Source organism: Rattus norvegicus, chromosome X, assembly GCF_036323735.1.
Source record: "Rattus norvegicus strain BN/NHsdMcwi chromosome X, GRCr8, whole genome shotgun sequence".
NCBI classification, from domain to species: domain Eukaryota; kingdom Metazoa; phylum Chordata; class Mammalia; order Rodentia; family Muridae; genus Rattus; species Rattus norvegicus.
In genome coordinates this window covers 27,211,010-27,229,766 of record NC_086039.1, presented here as the reverse complement: position 1 = coordinate 27,229,766, position 18,757 = coordinate 27,211,010, and the positions used below count along the sequence as shown (strand labels likewise).

At 38.4% G+C, this 18,757-nt stretch overlaps 1 protein-coding gene across 1 annotated transcript in view; it reads right to left on the bottom strand.

Moving 5' to 3' along the window:
• The window catches only part of Wwc3 (WWC family member 3), a 117,429-nt gene that overhangs the window by 33,680 nt on the left and 64,992 nt on the right, over positions 1-18,757 (bottom strand). Inside the window, exons 6-8 of the mRNA NM_001427611.1 lie at positions 6,543-6,672; positions 5,511-5,660; positions 2,961-3,034 (exon numbers count right to left, since the gene is read on the bottom strand). Of these exons, the coding sequence (NP_001414540.1) occupies positions 2,961-3,034; positions 5,511-5,660; positions 6,543-6,672 (354 nt within the window). The remainder of the gene's footprint in view (positions 1-2,960; positions 3,035-5,510; positions 5,661-6,542; positions 6,673-18,757) is intronic.

Genomic DNA, 18,757 nt, shown 5'->3' with positions numbered 1-18,757 from the left:
GGAGGGAAGGAAAGGTAAGAGTAGCCCTCTTGGGATACTTCATATAACTCAGAATTGAATACGAAACAGGTTCGTCTGACAGTGGTAGTGTGGCCAGATAATTCTCCAGAATTCTCACACTATCACTTGGAATTACAAGTTCTACTCCTAGACACTTCTTGTAAATCTTAGCATACACATAGCCCTTCACTATCCAGAAATCTACAGTTTTGATAATCTTGTATTTTTTAAAACAACTTCAGCTCTAGGCACTGAAGGAAAGACTTTCTCAAAATATGTAAAAACATCACTTTCTCCTTCTCGTAGACCTGACAAAAGTAATTCACCTAGAAAATCAGCTTTATGAAACTGTAACATTAATAGAAAAGCAAACCATCTAACTTCCTTCTATGGTGGTAACCTAAATCAAAACCTACTTCTGTTTACTGGGATGCATCACACCAGCTCTCCTAGGACTTTTCAGGGTGGACTTGTGGTTGGCATTGAACTTCCCAAGTTCATTGGCCAGTGCTGGTTACCTCCCTGGTCATATGCTTCATTTTGCACGCATTCTTTCATGGTAGCTTTGGGTGCTTGTGGGGGCGATTGTTTCTTCTGACCACTCATATATGAAATATATGAAACATATATGTCTACAGTGGGTATGTATAATGGTCACTTAGTATGTGTGAAGGTGACTAGGCTAAGGGATGTCCAGATAGTTGACAAAACATGATGTCTGACAGTATGCATGAGAGAATTTCTGGAAATTCTTAGCATTTTAATAAGAAGACTAAGTTAAAAGATATGCTTTTATCAGTGATAGCAAGCAATATCCAAAAGGACTGAATTAAAATATTTTATTTCCTAGTATAAAAACAAACAAACTGATCCACAGCCATGATTGCTTAAAACAACACTACTATTTGACCATAGTTCCACAGGTCAGCAGAGCTATGTTCTTTCTAGAACCTCTAGAAACAAATACATCTTATTGCTTCCTCCAGTTTGTAGCTGGTTTCTACTTCCAATCATTATGCATTCTCTCACTCTGACCATCCAGAGTATCTCACAAGGATCATGGAAGTAGGCCTCCTTAGATCATTTAAGAACATCTCTCCCCATCTTGAGATACCTAACCTTATCATACCTGTGGAGTCCTGTTTGTTTTTCATTTCTAAGAAGGCTCTACTCTCCTGCTAATGCAGAAATGCTGGTATTGGATTCTTCTAAGTAGTTACAGTAAACATCTTAAAAAGGTTCTAGCAACTATAACACCATACTTTGGTGGAAATGTAATGATTTAATGTAGTGCCTGCCCATTGAATAATCTTAAATCCTCAATGTTTTGCCCAAATGTACTTCAATATTTAAAAGGTGACTTGGTATGTACTGACACCATTTCTAGAACAAAGAAGTCACTTGCTATGTTTGGTAAATGTCACAGCAACACATAACAATTATGGTTGTAAGTGTAGCAATAATCTATTTTCTGTGTTTAATACAACACAGCAAATTCCAGCACCCACACTTGGCAGTCCCACTTCAAAATAGGAGCGAAGAAGTAGAGGACTGGTCAGAAGAAACAATCGCCCCCACAAGCACCCAAAGCTACCATGAAAGAATGCATGCAAAATGAAGCATATGACCAGGGAGGTAACCAGCACTGGCCAATGAACTTGGGAAGTTCAATGCCAACCACAAGTCCACCCTGAAAAGTCCTAGGAGAGCTGGTGTGATGTATCCCAGTAAACAGAAGTAGGTTTTCATTTAGGTTACCACCATAGAAGGAAGTTAGATGGTTTGCTTTTCTATTAATGTTACAGTTTCATAAAGGTGGTTTTCTAAATCTCAATGAACATTGGTCCAAATGCCAAGCTTCTCAGAAGTCCCTCATCCTATCTGGTATTCTGTTCTTCTTCTGCCCAAGATATTAAGATAATATGCAACCTATAACTGAATAAAGTGTTTTTAAAGCTATTCTTTAGTCTGGGACATGTGGGACAGGCCCATAACTCTAGCTGAGGCAGATAAAAGAAGATCATAAGTTAAGACTTCTCTGGGATAGCATGAGTTCAAGGCCAGACTTGCCAATGAGGGAGACCCTAACGAAAATAAAAGGTAATAGGGCAGCTGGGACTTAACTCAGTGCTAGGCCACATGCTTAACATGTGTGATGCCTGGGTTCTATCCTCAGCACTGCACATAAAAGTAAAATAAAAACAAAAATCTATGGTTCATGGTTTTCTGAAACAAATTTTAAAATGATTTGGTTTTCGGACTCTTTCCATAAGGCATAATAGAGAAAATGTCTCTAAGAAGAGGCCATGTAAACCATTCAAATATTAAAAATTGAGACCATGAACACTTGAGGAAGACAACACACTAAACTCACAGAGGCAAAAATACTGTACTTTGCAAGGATTTGGCAAATGTCCTGTGATAAAGACTGGAGTGAGGGATGGAAAGAGAAAAGACAAATGTGACGTTTGTAGAAGGTAGGTAAAATACAATATATATCAACATAAATGATGTTACTTGTCTCTAACAAATGAACTGTAATATATATCAGTACCAAACTGCTTTTGGTGGTAAGATGAATGATTTACTGTATCAGTCTAAGGGATCTTGCATGTGAAAAGGCAAGACAGTTTGTTTTCACTGGCCTGGTAGATGGATGCTACTTATAGGGTGGAAGAAAGGGAGGGCAGGGAGGGGATTGATATGACAGAGAAACCTGAAGAAGTCGCTAAAGGCTTCACATCATTTTAACTTTCAGTACTGAGAATTTCACATTTTAAGGGCACTTGAAAGCTTACCAGGCATATTAAGAAAATTCAAAGAATAAAGGACATTTCTGTTTTATCAGAATTTGCTTTCTGGTAAAATATGGGCAGTCACATACTAGAGACATGCTCATCCTGCTTCTATGGAAGAAAGCAAGCAAGCAGAAGGCCAAAGTGTAGACGTGCACTTCCTACCTTTTTCGGGCTTCTTCATATTGCCAGTTAAGTCTGACACGGTCTACAAGTCTTGTTTTATCATCAAAGAGAAACTTTCCAGAACACAAGGAACAAAAAAGGAAAGAGAAAAAAATATTAAAAACACGTTTTTAAAATAGAAAATTCACACTTAAACTTTTGGGAAAAAAACACAGTATCATTTACAGTGTATTTTTGTATTTTTCAAAGGTCTAGGAGGAACACTAGAAGTAATACTGTGCTGCTACCCCTGACTGCTGAAGACTAAAAGGCAGGCTGGAACAACTGCTGGCTTCTAAAACTTATTATTTTTGCTTTCAAAACAAGGACTATATATCTCATGATATATATGATATATATCTATGTGTATATGTGAGTATATATTAATATATTCATCTATTATATCACTCACTGCAATGAATAAAAATGAATTGCATTCCAATTAACTAGACAACTATTGTAAAGTGACATGAAGGCAAAACATCCACTCCTGCTTTGTACTGTACATTCTCCAATTCTTCAGTTAATACAAAACATGGTCAACCCTCCATATTTGTGTGTTCCATGTTATAGATTCAGCCAACCATGGTTCAAAAATATAGTTAAGTCCACAATGGTTGTATCTGTATTGTATATGAAGAGACATTTTCCCTTGTCATTATTCCATAAAGTATAATAATATAATAACTACCTGTATTACATCAGGTATTATAAATCATCTAGAGGTGATTTGCAATTAACAGCAGGAAGTATATGGGGATTTGTGCAAATAGCATGCCATCTGACATATGGGGCATAATCATTAATGGATTCTGGTATTCCAAGGGGTTTAGCAACCAATTCTATGAATACAGTGACAAAATTAGATGTTGTACTCATAAATCCCAAGGTCTACATTAGACAGACTAATTTCCTAAAGAAGGTGATAAACAATACCTCCCAAGACTCAAGGTATTAAAAAGGGGGAGGAGAAGGCAGTATCTGGACTGGGAAGGATTACCTACAAGTTGCACTATAAATGATAGGAATACTATTAGTAGTTAGGCTTAAATGTTTTCATACCAATTATATTAAAGGTAACAAAATCCACACAAAGCAAAAAACTAGTTAAACTAAGATAACAGCTATAAAGCTGCCATCCTAGGGCCAACCCCAGTATACTTCAGGGGCTTATAAACCATGACATTTTACAGCTGGAATGGCAGAACCAGTTACTACCCCTAGCCTGACATTTTTAGAATGGCTTATGAAATCATTAGAGAGCTTTGATCTTATCTGTTTTGCTCAAACTAATTAAGAGCTATAAATTCTAAATCAACTTTAGGATAAGAAGAAAAAAAGTCATTTCCAGAACTCAACGAGTCTTGTGCTTGCTTCCTTACTCCATTCCAAAACCGTTAGGCAAAATCAGAAAGTTTTTTAGCTCATAGACTCTTGTCTGTGTATTACAAGTGGTAACAATGCTTTTTAAATAAAATATGCTTCTTCAAAAATGTCTAAATATATTTTCAGCAATAATGAAAATAAAAATAGAAAACAAATTATTTCCAGGACACCTAATCATTTCATAATTTATATTATACTTTTCCTCGAAAGGTACTATTTTTCAAACATTCAAACTACCAAATAACTAAAACTGTTATTTTTTTCCCCACAAACTGTTTGTTTTTCTCTTGTAAGCTTTCTTTTATTTAGTGTTAGGGTTATTACAAGTTCCACTTGTAATATGTTTACATAATGTTTACACATTATGTTTACATAATGACCCTAAAACAAAAGAATCCCTCCAAACTGCTCTCCATTTGATAGCAAATTAATTTCTAACTTCATCCAATGAAATTACAACAGTAAGTCTTGGATTATTTATTAACTACCCAGTTTCAAATGATTATTTTCCCAATTTGGTCTTTGTGCCTAATTTGATACTTTTCTGACTGTCAAGGTAAAGCATGCTAAAATTGTTTCAAACTTCAAAAAAATCAGTTTCTTAATATTCTTTTAGCAGAACAAGAAATGGCAACAATGTATATTCCTAAAGCTTTGAAAATCATTGCGCAAACCAGAGATCAGCAATCTGATCCTGGAATCAGGTCCAGTCCACTGCCTGATTTTTGTTTGCCTGGTTTTGTAAAGTTTTATTGACACCCAAAAAGCCCATTTTCTTAGGTTTCACCCAAGACACTTTTGCAGTATAATGAGACCATTCAAGGATATGACTACCTAGTTTTCAAAGCCTGAAATATTCATTTTCTGATTCTTCACAGAAATAATTTGCTAAGCCAAGCTCTAAAATGTCATGGATATTAAAAAATACTTAGGTTTACTGCTCTCAAGGCAACTGTCATTTTTAAGACTCCTAATCACAAGACAACATGCATTCTATACCACTGTACCATTATATTTAAATTGAGAAATGTGACTTTCAAATTTACTCACACATCAACTAAAATATCTCTAAAGTAGAAATTAAAAGTTAAATGTGTGACAACACCACCAAAGTCAGTGAGTCCCCTCTGAGCACGTTCATGTCTCTGCCCTGGATGAGCATACCTCTCCTACAGTGTCGGTCTGAGAGCCAGCATCACAAAACTGCTGAGAGGCACCAGAGTTACCAAGTGAACCTGTGCTGTGAGAGAAATCTGGTAGAGTGTCCACAATAGAGCAGCTATTCTTGAAGCTGTCAGTAAGCTTGGCCAGACTCTGGAAAAGAGTAAGACAAGTTCTATGAGTGGAGATGGCATAGCTTATTTCTCTTAAAAGTAGCTGGTTTTTGTTTTTTGTTTTTTGTTTTTTTTTTTTTCTGATTCATGGAGGTTTACAGCCTATGACTAGAGAGATCCCCCACCCTACTACCAATTAGCATTAGATTTTTCTAAAAGAATCTTTTTCAATGCACATGCTTTAAATAAAATTGTTAGTCATTTAAGTAAATGAAAAACTAGATCCTTCTGGTAACAGAAACCTGAAATAGAGAATAGTTATGAGGCCATTTTTATTGTTTTTTTTTAATGTTTGTGCTTCTTAAGTTAAAACAGCATTTCTATCCCAAATGCCTAATTAGTAACTGGGTCTGATAAAGATGCATGTCACCTCACATTTTTATAGCTAATCCAGAGATGAAAACATCTCCCAGACCAGACTTTTATAACCTGATTTTTCACCCATTGTGCTACATGGTCAAAAGTAATCTCCTGTGGGTGATAGTATGCCAAAAATTACAGAAAATCATGTCTTTTTGCACATGGAGCTTGTTTGTGAGGTCGAGAGAAATAGAATTGTTTTCGATTTCTTTAGGCTTTGGACCCATTCACTTTTGGCATTGTTGAAGACATCAGAATCAGAAAGGACAAGTGCAACAGAGCTCAGATAGTTGGCTCAGAACTAAAACAATGGTTTTTAGAAGAGGCCAGTCATCTTGAGTTTATATAAGATAATATCTTATATCATATATTTATCAGGCAAAATTAACCAAATGCACATATACAGTCCTTATGAGATATGTATACAGCAAATATATAGCATATAATAAAAATGACAGAAAGGTAGGCTGGCAGAGTCTTCAGGAGGCAGCCTTAGCTTTACCTGCATCAGATCCCGTCGCTCCTTCTCTCCTGTACAAATGGCTTTCTTAATAGTACGGAGTTCACTCATAATAGCCTGGGCCTCATCCAGTTTGTAGGTGGTGTGAGTATTTGACATTTTCCGGTCAATCCTGTTTAAAAATTAAAAATTAGAGCCATTCTACATGAGATCACAATATCCTTTTAAAAAACCAATAAGCATCAAGGTTAGAAACAGTTAAAAGCAGAGTTTAGGCACAGAAGAGCAAAGACTCCATGAAACTTTCCTTCATTTCAGGAAACAGAAAGACCTGAGACCTGGTTAATGGATATCTGCCTTTGATCCAGAAGGATCCTGTGCAGGGGAGGAGGCCCCTACCCCCAACTAAGCAGCAGGCTTGAGTAATACATGAGATTGGATAGTTCGTCATTGGGAGGACAACCAAAGTTTGTTCATTTATTCTCAGAATCCTCAGATCAGTGGTCAAATATGTTTATTAAAAAAAAACTTATGGGTGAGATTTGTAATGCCAGGAGAGGATACAGAAAACAGCAAGAAGTGGTATGTTTCAATAAAATACTTGAACAAAGATTGGAATTTCTCTTGTGGCGCTGGGAATTAAATTCAGGACCTTGCCCAGGCTAGGCGCTCACTCTACCACTGCACTATATCTTCAGCCCTCAACACTTGGAAACGTATGCCTTCTCCATACATTTCATTCTAGCTATCACTTATCATTCTCTTTTCTATCTCCCTGTTATTTTTCTTCAGTCGAAATATCCATCCAGCAAAACTTCCTTCCTTCCCCTTCCTCATTCTCACCACTCTCCTTGTTCTTGTCTGTTCATCCACAACTGAGTCAACCTATGCACATGAAGGCCTGGCTCAGAGTAGTAGATATAGGACATAAAACAGGACCAGACTTGACCCCACCTTCCAAGAGCAGGCTGTCTTGGGAGCATGTCCTCTGTCACGTCTCCCAAGTCTAGGTCTCACATCTGGAAAGCCCTTGAGGCTAAAACGATGGAGAAACTGGTCCGGATGTGGAATGAATTCCTTCCCTGGAAACTAGCTACCTTATTCTTCAGCTTCCAAGCCCACCATTACACAAGTTCTGAGCCTAAAAGTTTTCCCACAGGTTATCCTAAAGATCTGGATCATTGGTTGCGAGCCTAAATTGCCTGCTTTTCCACTACACAAATCTGGCATGCTGTGAGTAGGAGTAGAATTCCAGTACTGCCACTCATTAGCTATGGGACCCTAGGACAATCAACCATGTCTTTTGATCTACTTCCTTGTATCTCAAATAAGTATACTAACAATACTATTCCCACAGGCCAGTCATAAGATTTAAGGAGAATATATGAGGAAAGGACTCACCTGGCAGAAGGCCTAGAATGCAATGTTTGTAATGATTAATATCAGTATAATAAAACTACTTACTCATTGGAGAAAAAGTATTAAGTTGCCAACTTTACTATTTCATTATTATTAATAAATTCCTTGACATAGAAGATACAACACAAAGCAAAGCTCAGCAGCAGAGTTGACCTGACCTACTGGCATTCTTAGAACAGACAAGCAGGGGTTGAGGATTTAGCTCAGTGGTAGAGCACTTGCCTAGCAAACACAAGGCCCTGGGTTCGGTCCCCAGCTCCGAAAAAAAAAAAAAGAACAGACAAGCAAATACAGAAGCAAGAAACTGAGTCCTGGATGGAACAGAGCAATAGAAGCAGTGAGCCTAACTCTGATAGCCATCAACTACTATGAACATTTATGAAGACAGAACCTAAGTCCTTTCCATAAAAAGACAGATACAAATGCACCAATGGACCACACATATTGCATAATGATGCTCCTAAATCCAATCATAATCTGACTCCACATTTACTTAGATATTATTTTAATCAGCTGCATGCATTTTTTATTATTGATAGGAAATATATTTTAATAGAATACGGTAAATATCTATACAACTTCAGTTATAATTAAGGCTTATTTTGATATAAAGGTTCTGTATTTTTTCCATTTTTTTAAAAGTTGGGCATTTCTTATTTACATTACAAATGTTCCCAGTTTCCTGTCCATCATCCCATCATCCCCCTAAACTTTCCCATTCACTTCTATTTTTTTTTTTTGGTTCTTTTTTTTCGGAGCTGGGGAACGAACCCAGGGCCTTGCGCGTCCTAGGCAAGCGCTCTACCACTGAGCTAAATCCCCAACCCCTTTCCCATTCACTTCTATATGGGTGTTTCCCTCCCCATCCAACCCTCATTGCTCCCCCCACCAACAATCCCCTACACTGTAGGTCCAACCTTGGCAGTACCAAGGGCTTCCCCTTCCACTGTTGCCCCAACAAGGCTATTCATTGCTACCTATGCATTTGGAGCCCAGGGTAACTCCATGTATAGTCTTTGGGTAGTGGTTTAGTCCATGGAAGCTCTGGTTGTTGGTATTGTTGTTTTTATGAGGTTGCAAGCCACTTCAGCGCTTTCAGTCCTTTCTCTAATTCCACCAACAGGTGTCCCATTCTCAGTTCAGTGGTTTGCTGCTGGCATTCGTCTCTGTATTTGACATGTTCTGGCTGTGTCTCTCAGGAGAGATCTATATCTGGCTCCTGTCAGCGAGCTGCATACATTTTTAAACTACAGTGTTATAGGCTAAAAGTTAAATTACATGAGCATGAACTGAACTTTAGGTGGTAGATATTATTCTTTGTTCTTTTTTTTTCTTTTTTTATTTTTATTTTTTTTTTTTTTTTTGGAGCTGGGGACTGAACCCAGGGCCTTGCGCTTGCTAGGCAAGCGCTCTACCACTGAGCTAAATCCCCAACCCCCTCTTCTTTGTTCTTAAAAGATCTCCAGCAAGCGCAAGGCCCTGGGTTCGGTCCCCAGCTCCGAAAAAAAAAAGAAAAAAAGAAAAAAAAAAAAGGATCTCCACTCCGGCTCCTTCTTAATACCTCATCCAACTGATTGAGACAATTAGCTTTAACTCCACAATAACCAGATGGTTGTCATGAAACTTAGCCATAAAATATGAAAAGTTCTATTGACTGTGGTATATATGGCAGGTGTCAGGCAGAGGATACAGGAGGATCACAAGTTTGAGGTCAGCCTGGGATATACAACAAGACTATGTCTTAAAACAAAATAAGACAAGGTCTCTCTCTCTCTCTCTCTCTCTCTGTGTGTGTGTGTGTGTGTGTGTGTGTGTGTGTGTGTGTGTGTGTGTGTGTGTCTGTAGATACAGAGGATATTACAAACCTAAATGGTGTGATAGACAGGGAGCCTAGAAACTGACTAGATAATCAGCAGAACCTGATCATCTACAGGTAGAAATGAAAAATTAATTTATCCAACAACTATCTCCCACAAGGTTAGAGAAGCCGCTTCTTATACTAATTATCATTCACTGACATATAAAGCAGTTACCATTAAAACGAAGTCCATGGCTTCAATACATGCAAAGACCCATGACTGGACAGTAGAAAAAATTCTATGATAGAGAAGGCTTTTGTTATGAAATTACTGAAGGACAAAGAGACACCCCCAAATAATGATGAAATTATTTTAACCCATGTCTAATTTAAGAATATATGCTGGCAGTTAGTTCCTGTTCTTCTTCTGGAGCTAGAATGTATCTCATGACTAGAGCATATGCTTAAAATATGTGAAGACCTGAATTCAATTTCCAACACCCCCCACACCCACCCAAAGTCCCTTGACAGCTATCCATCTCAGCATCAAGACCCACAATTCAGGAACACATAAAGCATGGAAATCTCATATATGTTTCCATCTTACATACTGTAGGAAGAGCAACAAGTCTCTAACACAAAGAAAAATTCAAGGGCCATACATTTTAAATCACTCATGGCCAAGGAAGTCACCAAATGTTTTTTGCAGGGCTTATTCAAATAATAAGTCTCGTATTAATCTTCTCATGAAATGCTTTACCCTATATTGTTGTTAATCATAAACTGAATTCTCTGTAGGTTGATTAAATCTATAGAAAAGGGGAAAGTGATCTTCAGAAAAAAACCCGAAAGCCAGGAAAGTTCAATTGCTATCTAACCATCAATGGCCACTGCCTCTGCTATTTGGCTTTCCTATTATTCCAGAAAAAGAGAACGAGGCCTGCAACCAACCTCATGGACAGAAGGGAAATTTGACTATACTAAATGTAATTTTCCAAGGGCATAAGATGAGTATCAATAAGTATCCATAGCTACACACACACTATGTTCCATGGTGAAAGCTAAATACAGGCTTATACCTGCTGCTCTATTAGATCTGAATGTGGTGGGTGCCCTGCAGCTTTTAGTTGGAGCCCCTAAGCTTGGCTACCATTAAACCTAGTAGTGGGCCAGCAGCAGCCTACCGTGGCACTAGGTTGCACAACAGGAACATCAATCATATCAAGGGAAAAAGACCTTACTTCATCAGCATCATGTGTGATTTAGTCTAATAGTGGGCATTTCAGAAGCCTTTAGAGAATGAAAATGAACTTCAAGGCATGAACCTTGCTCTAGCCACAGCTCTACCTAAATGACCACGAGACAGTGAAAAACAATAAAGATGAGGGACTAGCAAGATGCCTCAGAGTGTAACTGCAGTCACTATACAAGCCTGATGATGACCTGAGTTTGGACCACAGAACCTACATTAAAAGCCAAATATAGTAGTAGCCTAAGGTAAGCCTATAGGAAAACTGGCTGGAGGCATATGGCTTAAATTACCTTGATATGCAACACCTCAGAAATAAGCAACCCTGCCTCAACAGAAAAAAAGAAGTTGTCCTCTGGGATGGCCTTGTTGGGCACTAAAACAAGCCCTTGGTCCTGCCAAGGCTGTATCTCCCACTGCAGGGGAATGTCAGGGCTAAGAGGCAAAAGGAGGGGTAGTTGGGGAGAAGGAACACCCTTATAGAAGAAGGGGGATGGGGAAGGGATAGGGGGTTTATGGAGGAGAAACTGGGAAAAGGAATAACATTTGAAACGTAAATAAAAAATATCCAATTTTGAAAAAAGAAAAAAGAAAGGAATGAGATATAAGTAAAAAAAGAAGTTGTCCTCTGACTTCCACATATGTGCTATGATATATAGATATAGATATAGATATAGATATAGATATAGATATAGATATAGAGAATATACCAGAGTAGCTGTTTAGTTCCTGTTTCAGGGATACTCTGGAACAGAGCAGAGAACCTAACACAAGTAGGCCTCTGGACCACATACAATCTCCACAGCTTTCCTATTTTGTGTAAGTTTGTTTGCCTAGAAGGAAATGGGGAAAGTGTTTGCTGTAAAAATTGTGAAGGAAGGATCTTGAGAGAAGACTTAGCAGTTAAGAGCACTTCCAGGTCTTGTAGAGAACCCGGGTTCAGTTCCCTCTATGCTTATATGGCAGTTTACAACTGTCTGTAACTCTAGTTTCAGGAGATTCAATGTGCTCTTCTAGACATCCTTGATACTAGGCACACACATGGTACACATACATACAAGCAGATAAAACATTCATAAAGTAAAAATAATTATTAAAAAAGAAAGCAATTATATGACACTTTCAAAAACTAAGAGCCACTAAAAATCCATTATCAAAATAGTTGCATATTATTACAAAATGCACTGTTACATAAATTATGTTATTCAATCATATCATAAGTTCTATGATATAAATAGTATCTAAAAATAACTCAATATATCAAGTTCCTAGTAGATGAAAGAATCATGCTGCATGCTTTACACTGGGTATTCATTTAAGCCATGAACAGATCTATAAGATAAGTATAATCCTCTTGGACTTTATAATAAAGAAGTTGGAGTTTGGAGCAATTAACTAAGTGTCCAGATGACAAATTAATATGTGGCAGGGCAAGGATTCAATACTCACCCATATACTCCCTAGTTTTAAAATTTGCACAGAATCATAGAGTAAGGTGATGTCCCTCCTGTGCAGTGTGTCACCCATCATACTGTCACAAAGTGGCCAAAGTGGGAAGAAATAGATTGTGTACAAGAAAATACTTCATAAAACTCAAATTGCTTCCATTTTACAGTCGCACTCAATTGTTATCTAGCAAAACCTTCAATGAGAAGGGAATCTCTTTTTTCCCGTTCTGTAAAATTTACTTATCTAAGACTTCCCTCTAATTTTGAAAAGTTCAGAAACACTACTGAGAAAACTAAGACAGAAGGATCACCTTAAATCCAAGAATAGAATAAATAATAAGTTTCAGGTCATCCTGAGATATAGAATGAGTCCTGGTCTCTAAAATTAAATGTTTATAGAAATTCTGGTCAAATTCAGATGACCATTCAATTATCTTTTCTTTTATAAAATATTAGTATGTTCTCCTTCATAAAGAAAATGCATAGATATCTGCCAAGAACTGTCTTAATTTTTTTTAGTTTTATTATTAGGAGTGCAAATCAGTGTTCATGAGCTATATTTCTACTAATAGAAATGTGATCACTTCTCAGAAAGAATAAAATGTAATACTAAGAAGGACAAAAGGTCTTATGCAGTGTAGAAAAAAACAGTACAGAGACTCAACAATCTTTAGTTTTCCATACTCGTACTCTATGTTTTGTACATAGCTTCAGGATACTTGAATAACATGCTGAGGGCTACATAGCCTGTAAGAAATACAATGAGAAGGCCAAACAAGGTTCTTCCTATTAGTACTAATCCTCTTCATCACTAGGTTAACAATATACACACAGCCAAGGCCTACTGAGTGAAACCTTAAGACTATAGCCAAATGTGGTTCCCAAATCCTCTTTATAGTTTTTTTTTTCAAGAAATTGAGGGGAAAGGGGGAAAAGATACCAGTCAGAGACATTTAAGAGATGTTTATCATCAAATTTATATCATATTGCCCTAAGGTTTCCATTTTTGGTGATCAACTGAAATGCCGGTAGAATACACTAGCAGAAGAATAAAGGCTAACACCTTAAACCATCATCTTGGAGAAAAGAGCTGTCAGTTCTCTAGAGCTACTCTATGTTAAAAATGAAGATTAAAACCAAAAGAATAAATATTTTTGTTACAGCCACTACATTTTACATTGATAGTTCTAGAAAAGGCCTTGAATGCAGATCAGGAAGCTTCTGGCTACTTGCTAGCAACAGCAGGTCCTCTAGGAATGCTAGGTCTACCCCATCACTGGAAACAATGTTCCTTTTGCTTCCATCCCATTCTTGTGCATTTTACTGCTATCTTGGTACTGTCTGACAGGAGTTGCACAGTCTGTACCTTATGTCTGTGTTAGTAGGATACTGCTGATGGAACCCTACTCTAGTTGTACACAATTCCATTCCTTCCTGAACTGCTAAGTCCTCAGAAAGAAAGTGCTAACTCTCTTATCTAGTAATGCCTCAGTTTGATATCAAATATTCAGAAGTGTGTACTCACTCTTATTTAAGGAAACAAATAGGTGTAACTCTATCTATCCTCCCTTAACTGGGAAGTTCTTTAATCCATCATAAGACTGGGAGGATCACAGAGTGCCAGCAATGAAGCTAGTAGAAAGTGGGTGTTGAACTGCTTAGTGGACACTCCTTTTAATAATGTGAATATCATTTAGCAGGACCTCTTAAAACAAAGGGCTCAAAAGAAATATAATACAAAATATAGAGGGGAAGGAAAAGAACTTAAGAAGAAGATAACCAGGTCAACATACAGATCCCCTGAGATTCTAGCAGTCCAGGAAAAGCTTTTGTCCGTACTAAAAGCAAGTGTCCCAGGCATGCAGAGAGCCAGCCTGATGGGTGAAGGGGTTGGCATGGATGAGTGAGAAAGAATCTAAAGGGAAATGAGGTTAGTTCAGGAAGCTAACTCATCATGTCTAGCTAACATTCGAGGGGAGAAAGAAGGCCACCTGAAGGTCATAAGCTGAGGAAACATTTAAAAGAACCTCTGTGGTTACTCACGAGAATCATGAATCACAACAGTGGGTCAACTCTGAGTGGTCAAAGTAGAGTCTGTGAGAGGGACCACATGCCAGATATGGAAATATCACACCATAAACAATAGATGTGGTAACAAGGTGGTCAGAGTAGCATTCTGGCCATCACATAGGTGTCAGACACATATACTGTTAGGCAGATAAAGGCTTCAATGGGAGAAACTTAGGGAAAAGTCATGTTAAGTCAGTGGGCTTCTTGGCCAAAACAGCTCAGATACTAGCACAAGATCCGTGTTAGATCTCCAAACAGGGGAGTACCAAGGGGACTTGCCCTTATCTGTGAGCATACCCAGCCCATTCTTGTGTTTTGTTCATTCCAGAAACACTCTTCAGTTTCTGTCTCCTTCTATTTGCCTCTGGACACTAGTAATGAGTCACATCAAGGTAATTTTCAAGTTAGGTTTCAAAAACTTGTGGAGAGTCCAGTGATCTTTCACTGAAAAACTCACATAAGACTTTTTAAGGATAAATGATGTTTCTATTTTCTGAAGACTTTTGCAGAGGGTCCTGCAAGAAATGTACGTAAATAATTCCTTTAGATGTTCTCTCTCATTCACCAATGAGATAGGCAAAAATGCCATGCCTTAGCTTGTCAACACATTCTGTTGGAAAAGCCATGGAAAATAGAAATGTTCATGTCAAGTGGCAGGAAGACAATATGATGCTGTTGCTGTAGGAAAAAATTGGCAGTGTTCAATATAAAACAAATATATTTATCTTGACCAACCAAACTACCTTTCAGGTACTTATCCTTAAAAATGTGCATGTACAAAAAGAGGCAGAAAGCTTATAGAAAATACTTTGCATGGCTGAGGCAAGCCACCAGGGAAACTGTACAGTACACACAAATTCTTTTCCTGAGAAAATCAATTTTCAGAATACAAAAAGAGGAGAAGCACAGGTGAATAGATTTAACAGATGCACCAAACAACTGCACTGTGAGGGCCTCATTGGAATCTGGAGACAAACAGAATGAGGAAACAGGAAAGGAAACTGCTGACTGGGTGACTAGTACGTGAGATGTTAGTACTCCAATTTCATTCCAAAAAAATCTACAGTTTTAGGAAAAAGACTTTTTAATTAATGTGATTTGGGGGTATTTCTTGCAATAAGAACTTAGGGAATGTAACAGGGCTACATAGTGGCCAAGACTAATCATTATTGGAGTTAAAATAGAGAAAGGGCTGTAGGAGACTTCTCTCTACTTTAATTTTTTATCACTGAAATCTTGCTTCTCCCTCTCCCTCTCCCTCTCCCTCCCCCCCTCTCTCTCTTCTATTATATATAAAATTTTAACATTAATCCATATCCAAGGCCAGCTCCCCTCCACAAATATTTGTAGCATATATAGATTTTTTAAATACAAAAGGTTCTTTTTTCCTCCCTTGGATCCAAGCATAATGATGGATTTCCTCAGAGCCAGGAAATTCACCAAGATAAACAAGTCAAGTTTAAAAAGTTATAAGAGGCCAAACTCCTGTTGAGGTGCTCTTCAGTTTCTGGGAAGCAAGAAGAGCAGATGATTTCCGGAGGAAAACCTAAGACTGCTGCCTTAAACTATGTTAGTAACTGAAATAAATAAGTTTCACGTTTATATACAATAGCCCATGTCCTATATGGATTTCATGGTGACAGCAGGATGATTTTTTTCTCAAAAATTCTCAATGAACAATACTAATATGCACGATTTGATACAAACATAAATAACCAATCCTCAATAGCAGAAAATAATTGGACTGTAAAAATCTCATCGCCTGTGGAACTCAAGGCAAGGTACCAGCTTGTACTCACTTCCCAGGCATTTTAAGAGTGGTGTGTCTATGTTTTCTTGTTTTTTCCTTGAGAGGCTGTTTCACAGAATACAGTAAGCACATAGAGACAGTAAAGATTCCAACAGAGCAGTGACATGCTATTTAAGAAGAGTTCTCTCTCTCTCTCTCTCTCTCTCTCTCTCTCTCTCTCTCTTTCTTCTTCTTCTCCTCTTCCTCCTCCTCCTCCTCATCCTCCTCCTCCTCCTCTCCCTCCTCCTCCTCTTCCTCCTCCTCCTCTTCTTCCTCCTCCTCCTCCTCCTCCTCCTCTTCCTCCTCCTCCTCCTCCTCTTCCTCCTCCTCCTCCTCCTCTTCCTCCTCCTTCTTCTTCCTGGAAGGCATTCAAAGCCTGATCTATGGTAGGGCTCAGAAATGAAGTAAGCCCCTCAGGACCAAGGCTAGGGCCAGAATCTCCCCAGCGACTTCTTGATAACCAGAGTAGGGTGGATATCTTCATGAGCTCTAGCAGGCCGGAAGAACCTGCCTTTGACAGGAAATAAGTTTGCAATGACTACTCCCAAGCATGGAGTCTTGCAGTAAAGCAGAAGCTAACTAAAAATAGCATCATATCTCTGTCTTCTAGGATCCCAATACATATTCCATGTCAGATGCAGGCATGAAAGCTATCCTCTCTCTTTGTGCTTATTCATACTACCCTGCAAGAGAAATAGAGGCCATCTCCTACCCTTGAGCCACTAACAACTACACCAGATGCACCACTTCCCAGCAAGGCCAAAGGAAAGTCCATTTCCCAGTTCCCAGCATATTTCAGGTTCTATATTACACAATCTTAACTGGATATTACAAACATTGTATTCAAACTGGGAAACAGGTTATCCACAATGGGCCAGAAGAAGCACTGGGCACCTAGAAAAGCAATCCCCACCAAAAGTCACAGCCTTTAGGGAAAAGCATAGTTCAGCTCCCCTGTGAGCCTTGGGGCTGCTGTACATTTTTCAGATTCTTTCTGAACCCCACTCAATTTCCTTAAAACATTTGCAAATAAAAAATGAAGTGGACTGCATACACAGAGCTCACCATGAAAATGTCAGATTACCCAGCATCATAGAGTAAAACTATCAGTAGCAAAGAACACTGAAAGCAGGAAATCAAACTCCTATTCAACTACATAGTCCAGGCAACTTTTGATAACTTATCAGATCCATTTATTGGTTTGCTTTTATTCTTTATTCATCCCTTTTAGCAGAATAGCCTCAAAATAAGGAAAGATCCTAAGAACACTGGGTGATCTGTAGGTTCTCTGGATGATGGGGGATGGGAAGATAAAGAGCCTGAATCAGTACACTGGCTGCATCAAGTGGACCAAATGAGCATCAAAGTCAGTAGCCAGGAAGTATAAGGTGACAATGCAGCTTCCAACAGAGCAGTGTTGGAGAAGAAACTTGATTTGCTTAAGACAAAAACTTTTAAAAAGAAGAACAAAAACAGCTGTGCTAACTACTAATTAAAAGAATCTCAGACTGCAGAAGTGAAAGAGAGGCAGACCACACAAACAGACTGCTCAGTGCTAGTGAACAACAAAGAGGGAGGGTAATGACTTTAAAAGAGCTCAAATGGCATTATGCTGATCGGCTTACCAAAACCCACCTGCAGGGGGCATGCCTGTGTTTCTGAGAAAGGGCCATCTTTTAACATTCCTGGGAATTAGAGCCAAAGAAAGCCTGGGGTTCCCCAGGCAAAATCTAACAAATCCTTTGTTTTCTGTCATCCCTGGCACCCAGACAACCTTAACATTAATAAAGGGACAAATAAAACAACCCTGAACGAAGCCAATCCTGGCAGACTACAAGAGTCATTCCTGGGATGGATAAGTGGCTCACAAGTTAAAGTACTTGGTGGATAAGCAGCAAACACCCAGAATATGGATGCCCAGAACTCATATAATTATCAGGTAGCTGTGAGAGCCGGTCTATTATTGTAGCACTCAGAAGGTGGAGAGAGGAGTTCTAGGTTCCACTGAAACCCTATTTTAATGAATAAGGTGGAAAGTGATGAACACTCCCCAGTGTCAGTCTCAGGCCTCCACGTGCATGTCATACAGTTCACACATATGCATATACAAATATACCACAAACACACGTGGAAAAGAAAACTTAGTCAATCTTAATTTAATGTTCAAAACTAGAGTCTGATATGTTCAGGTTATACCCCTTTCACAGGGCTAAGGTAACTATACTTGTCAAATACAGTAAACCATTACCTCTTCATAAAGACAAACAATGGTGCCCTCATGTTTGATACTGTGTTACTGAGTGTGAATTCAGAATACAAAACATTCTATGCTGTTCATTTTTACCAACCACAGTAACCATGCAGATAGACCCATACTTTGTTGAAGGTTAACTAGGTGTCAGGTAATTTTGTACTCTGGACAACTGAACTTGATCAGCACTGCTAATCAACTGCATGTTTGTATCTCTCCCCAATTCTTCTGTT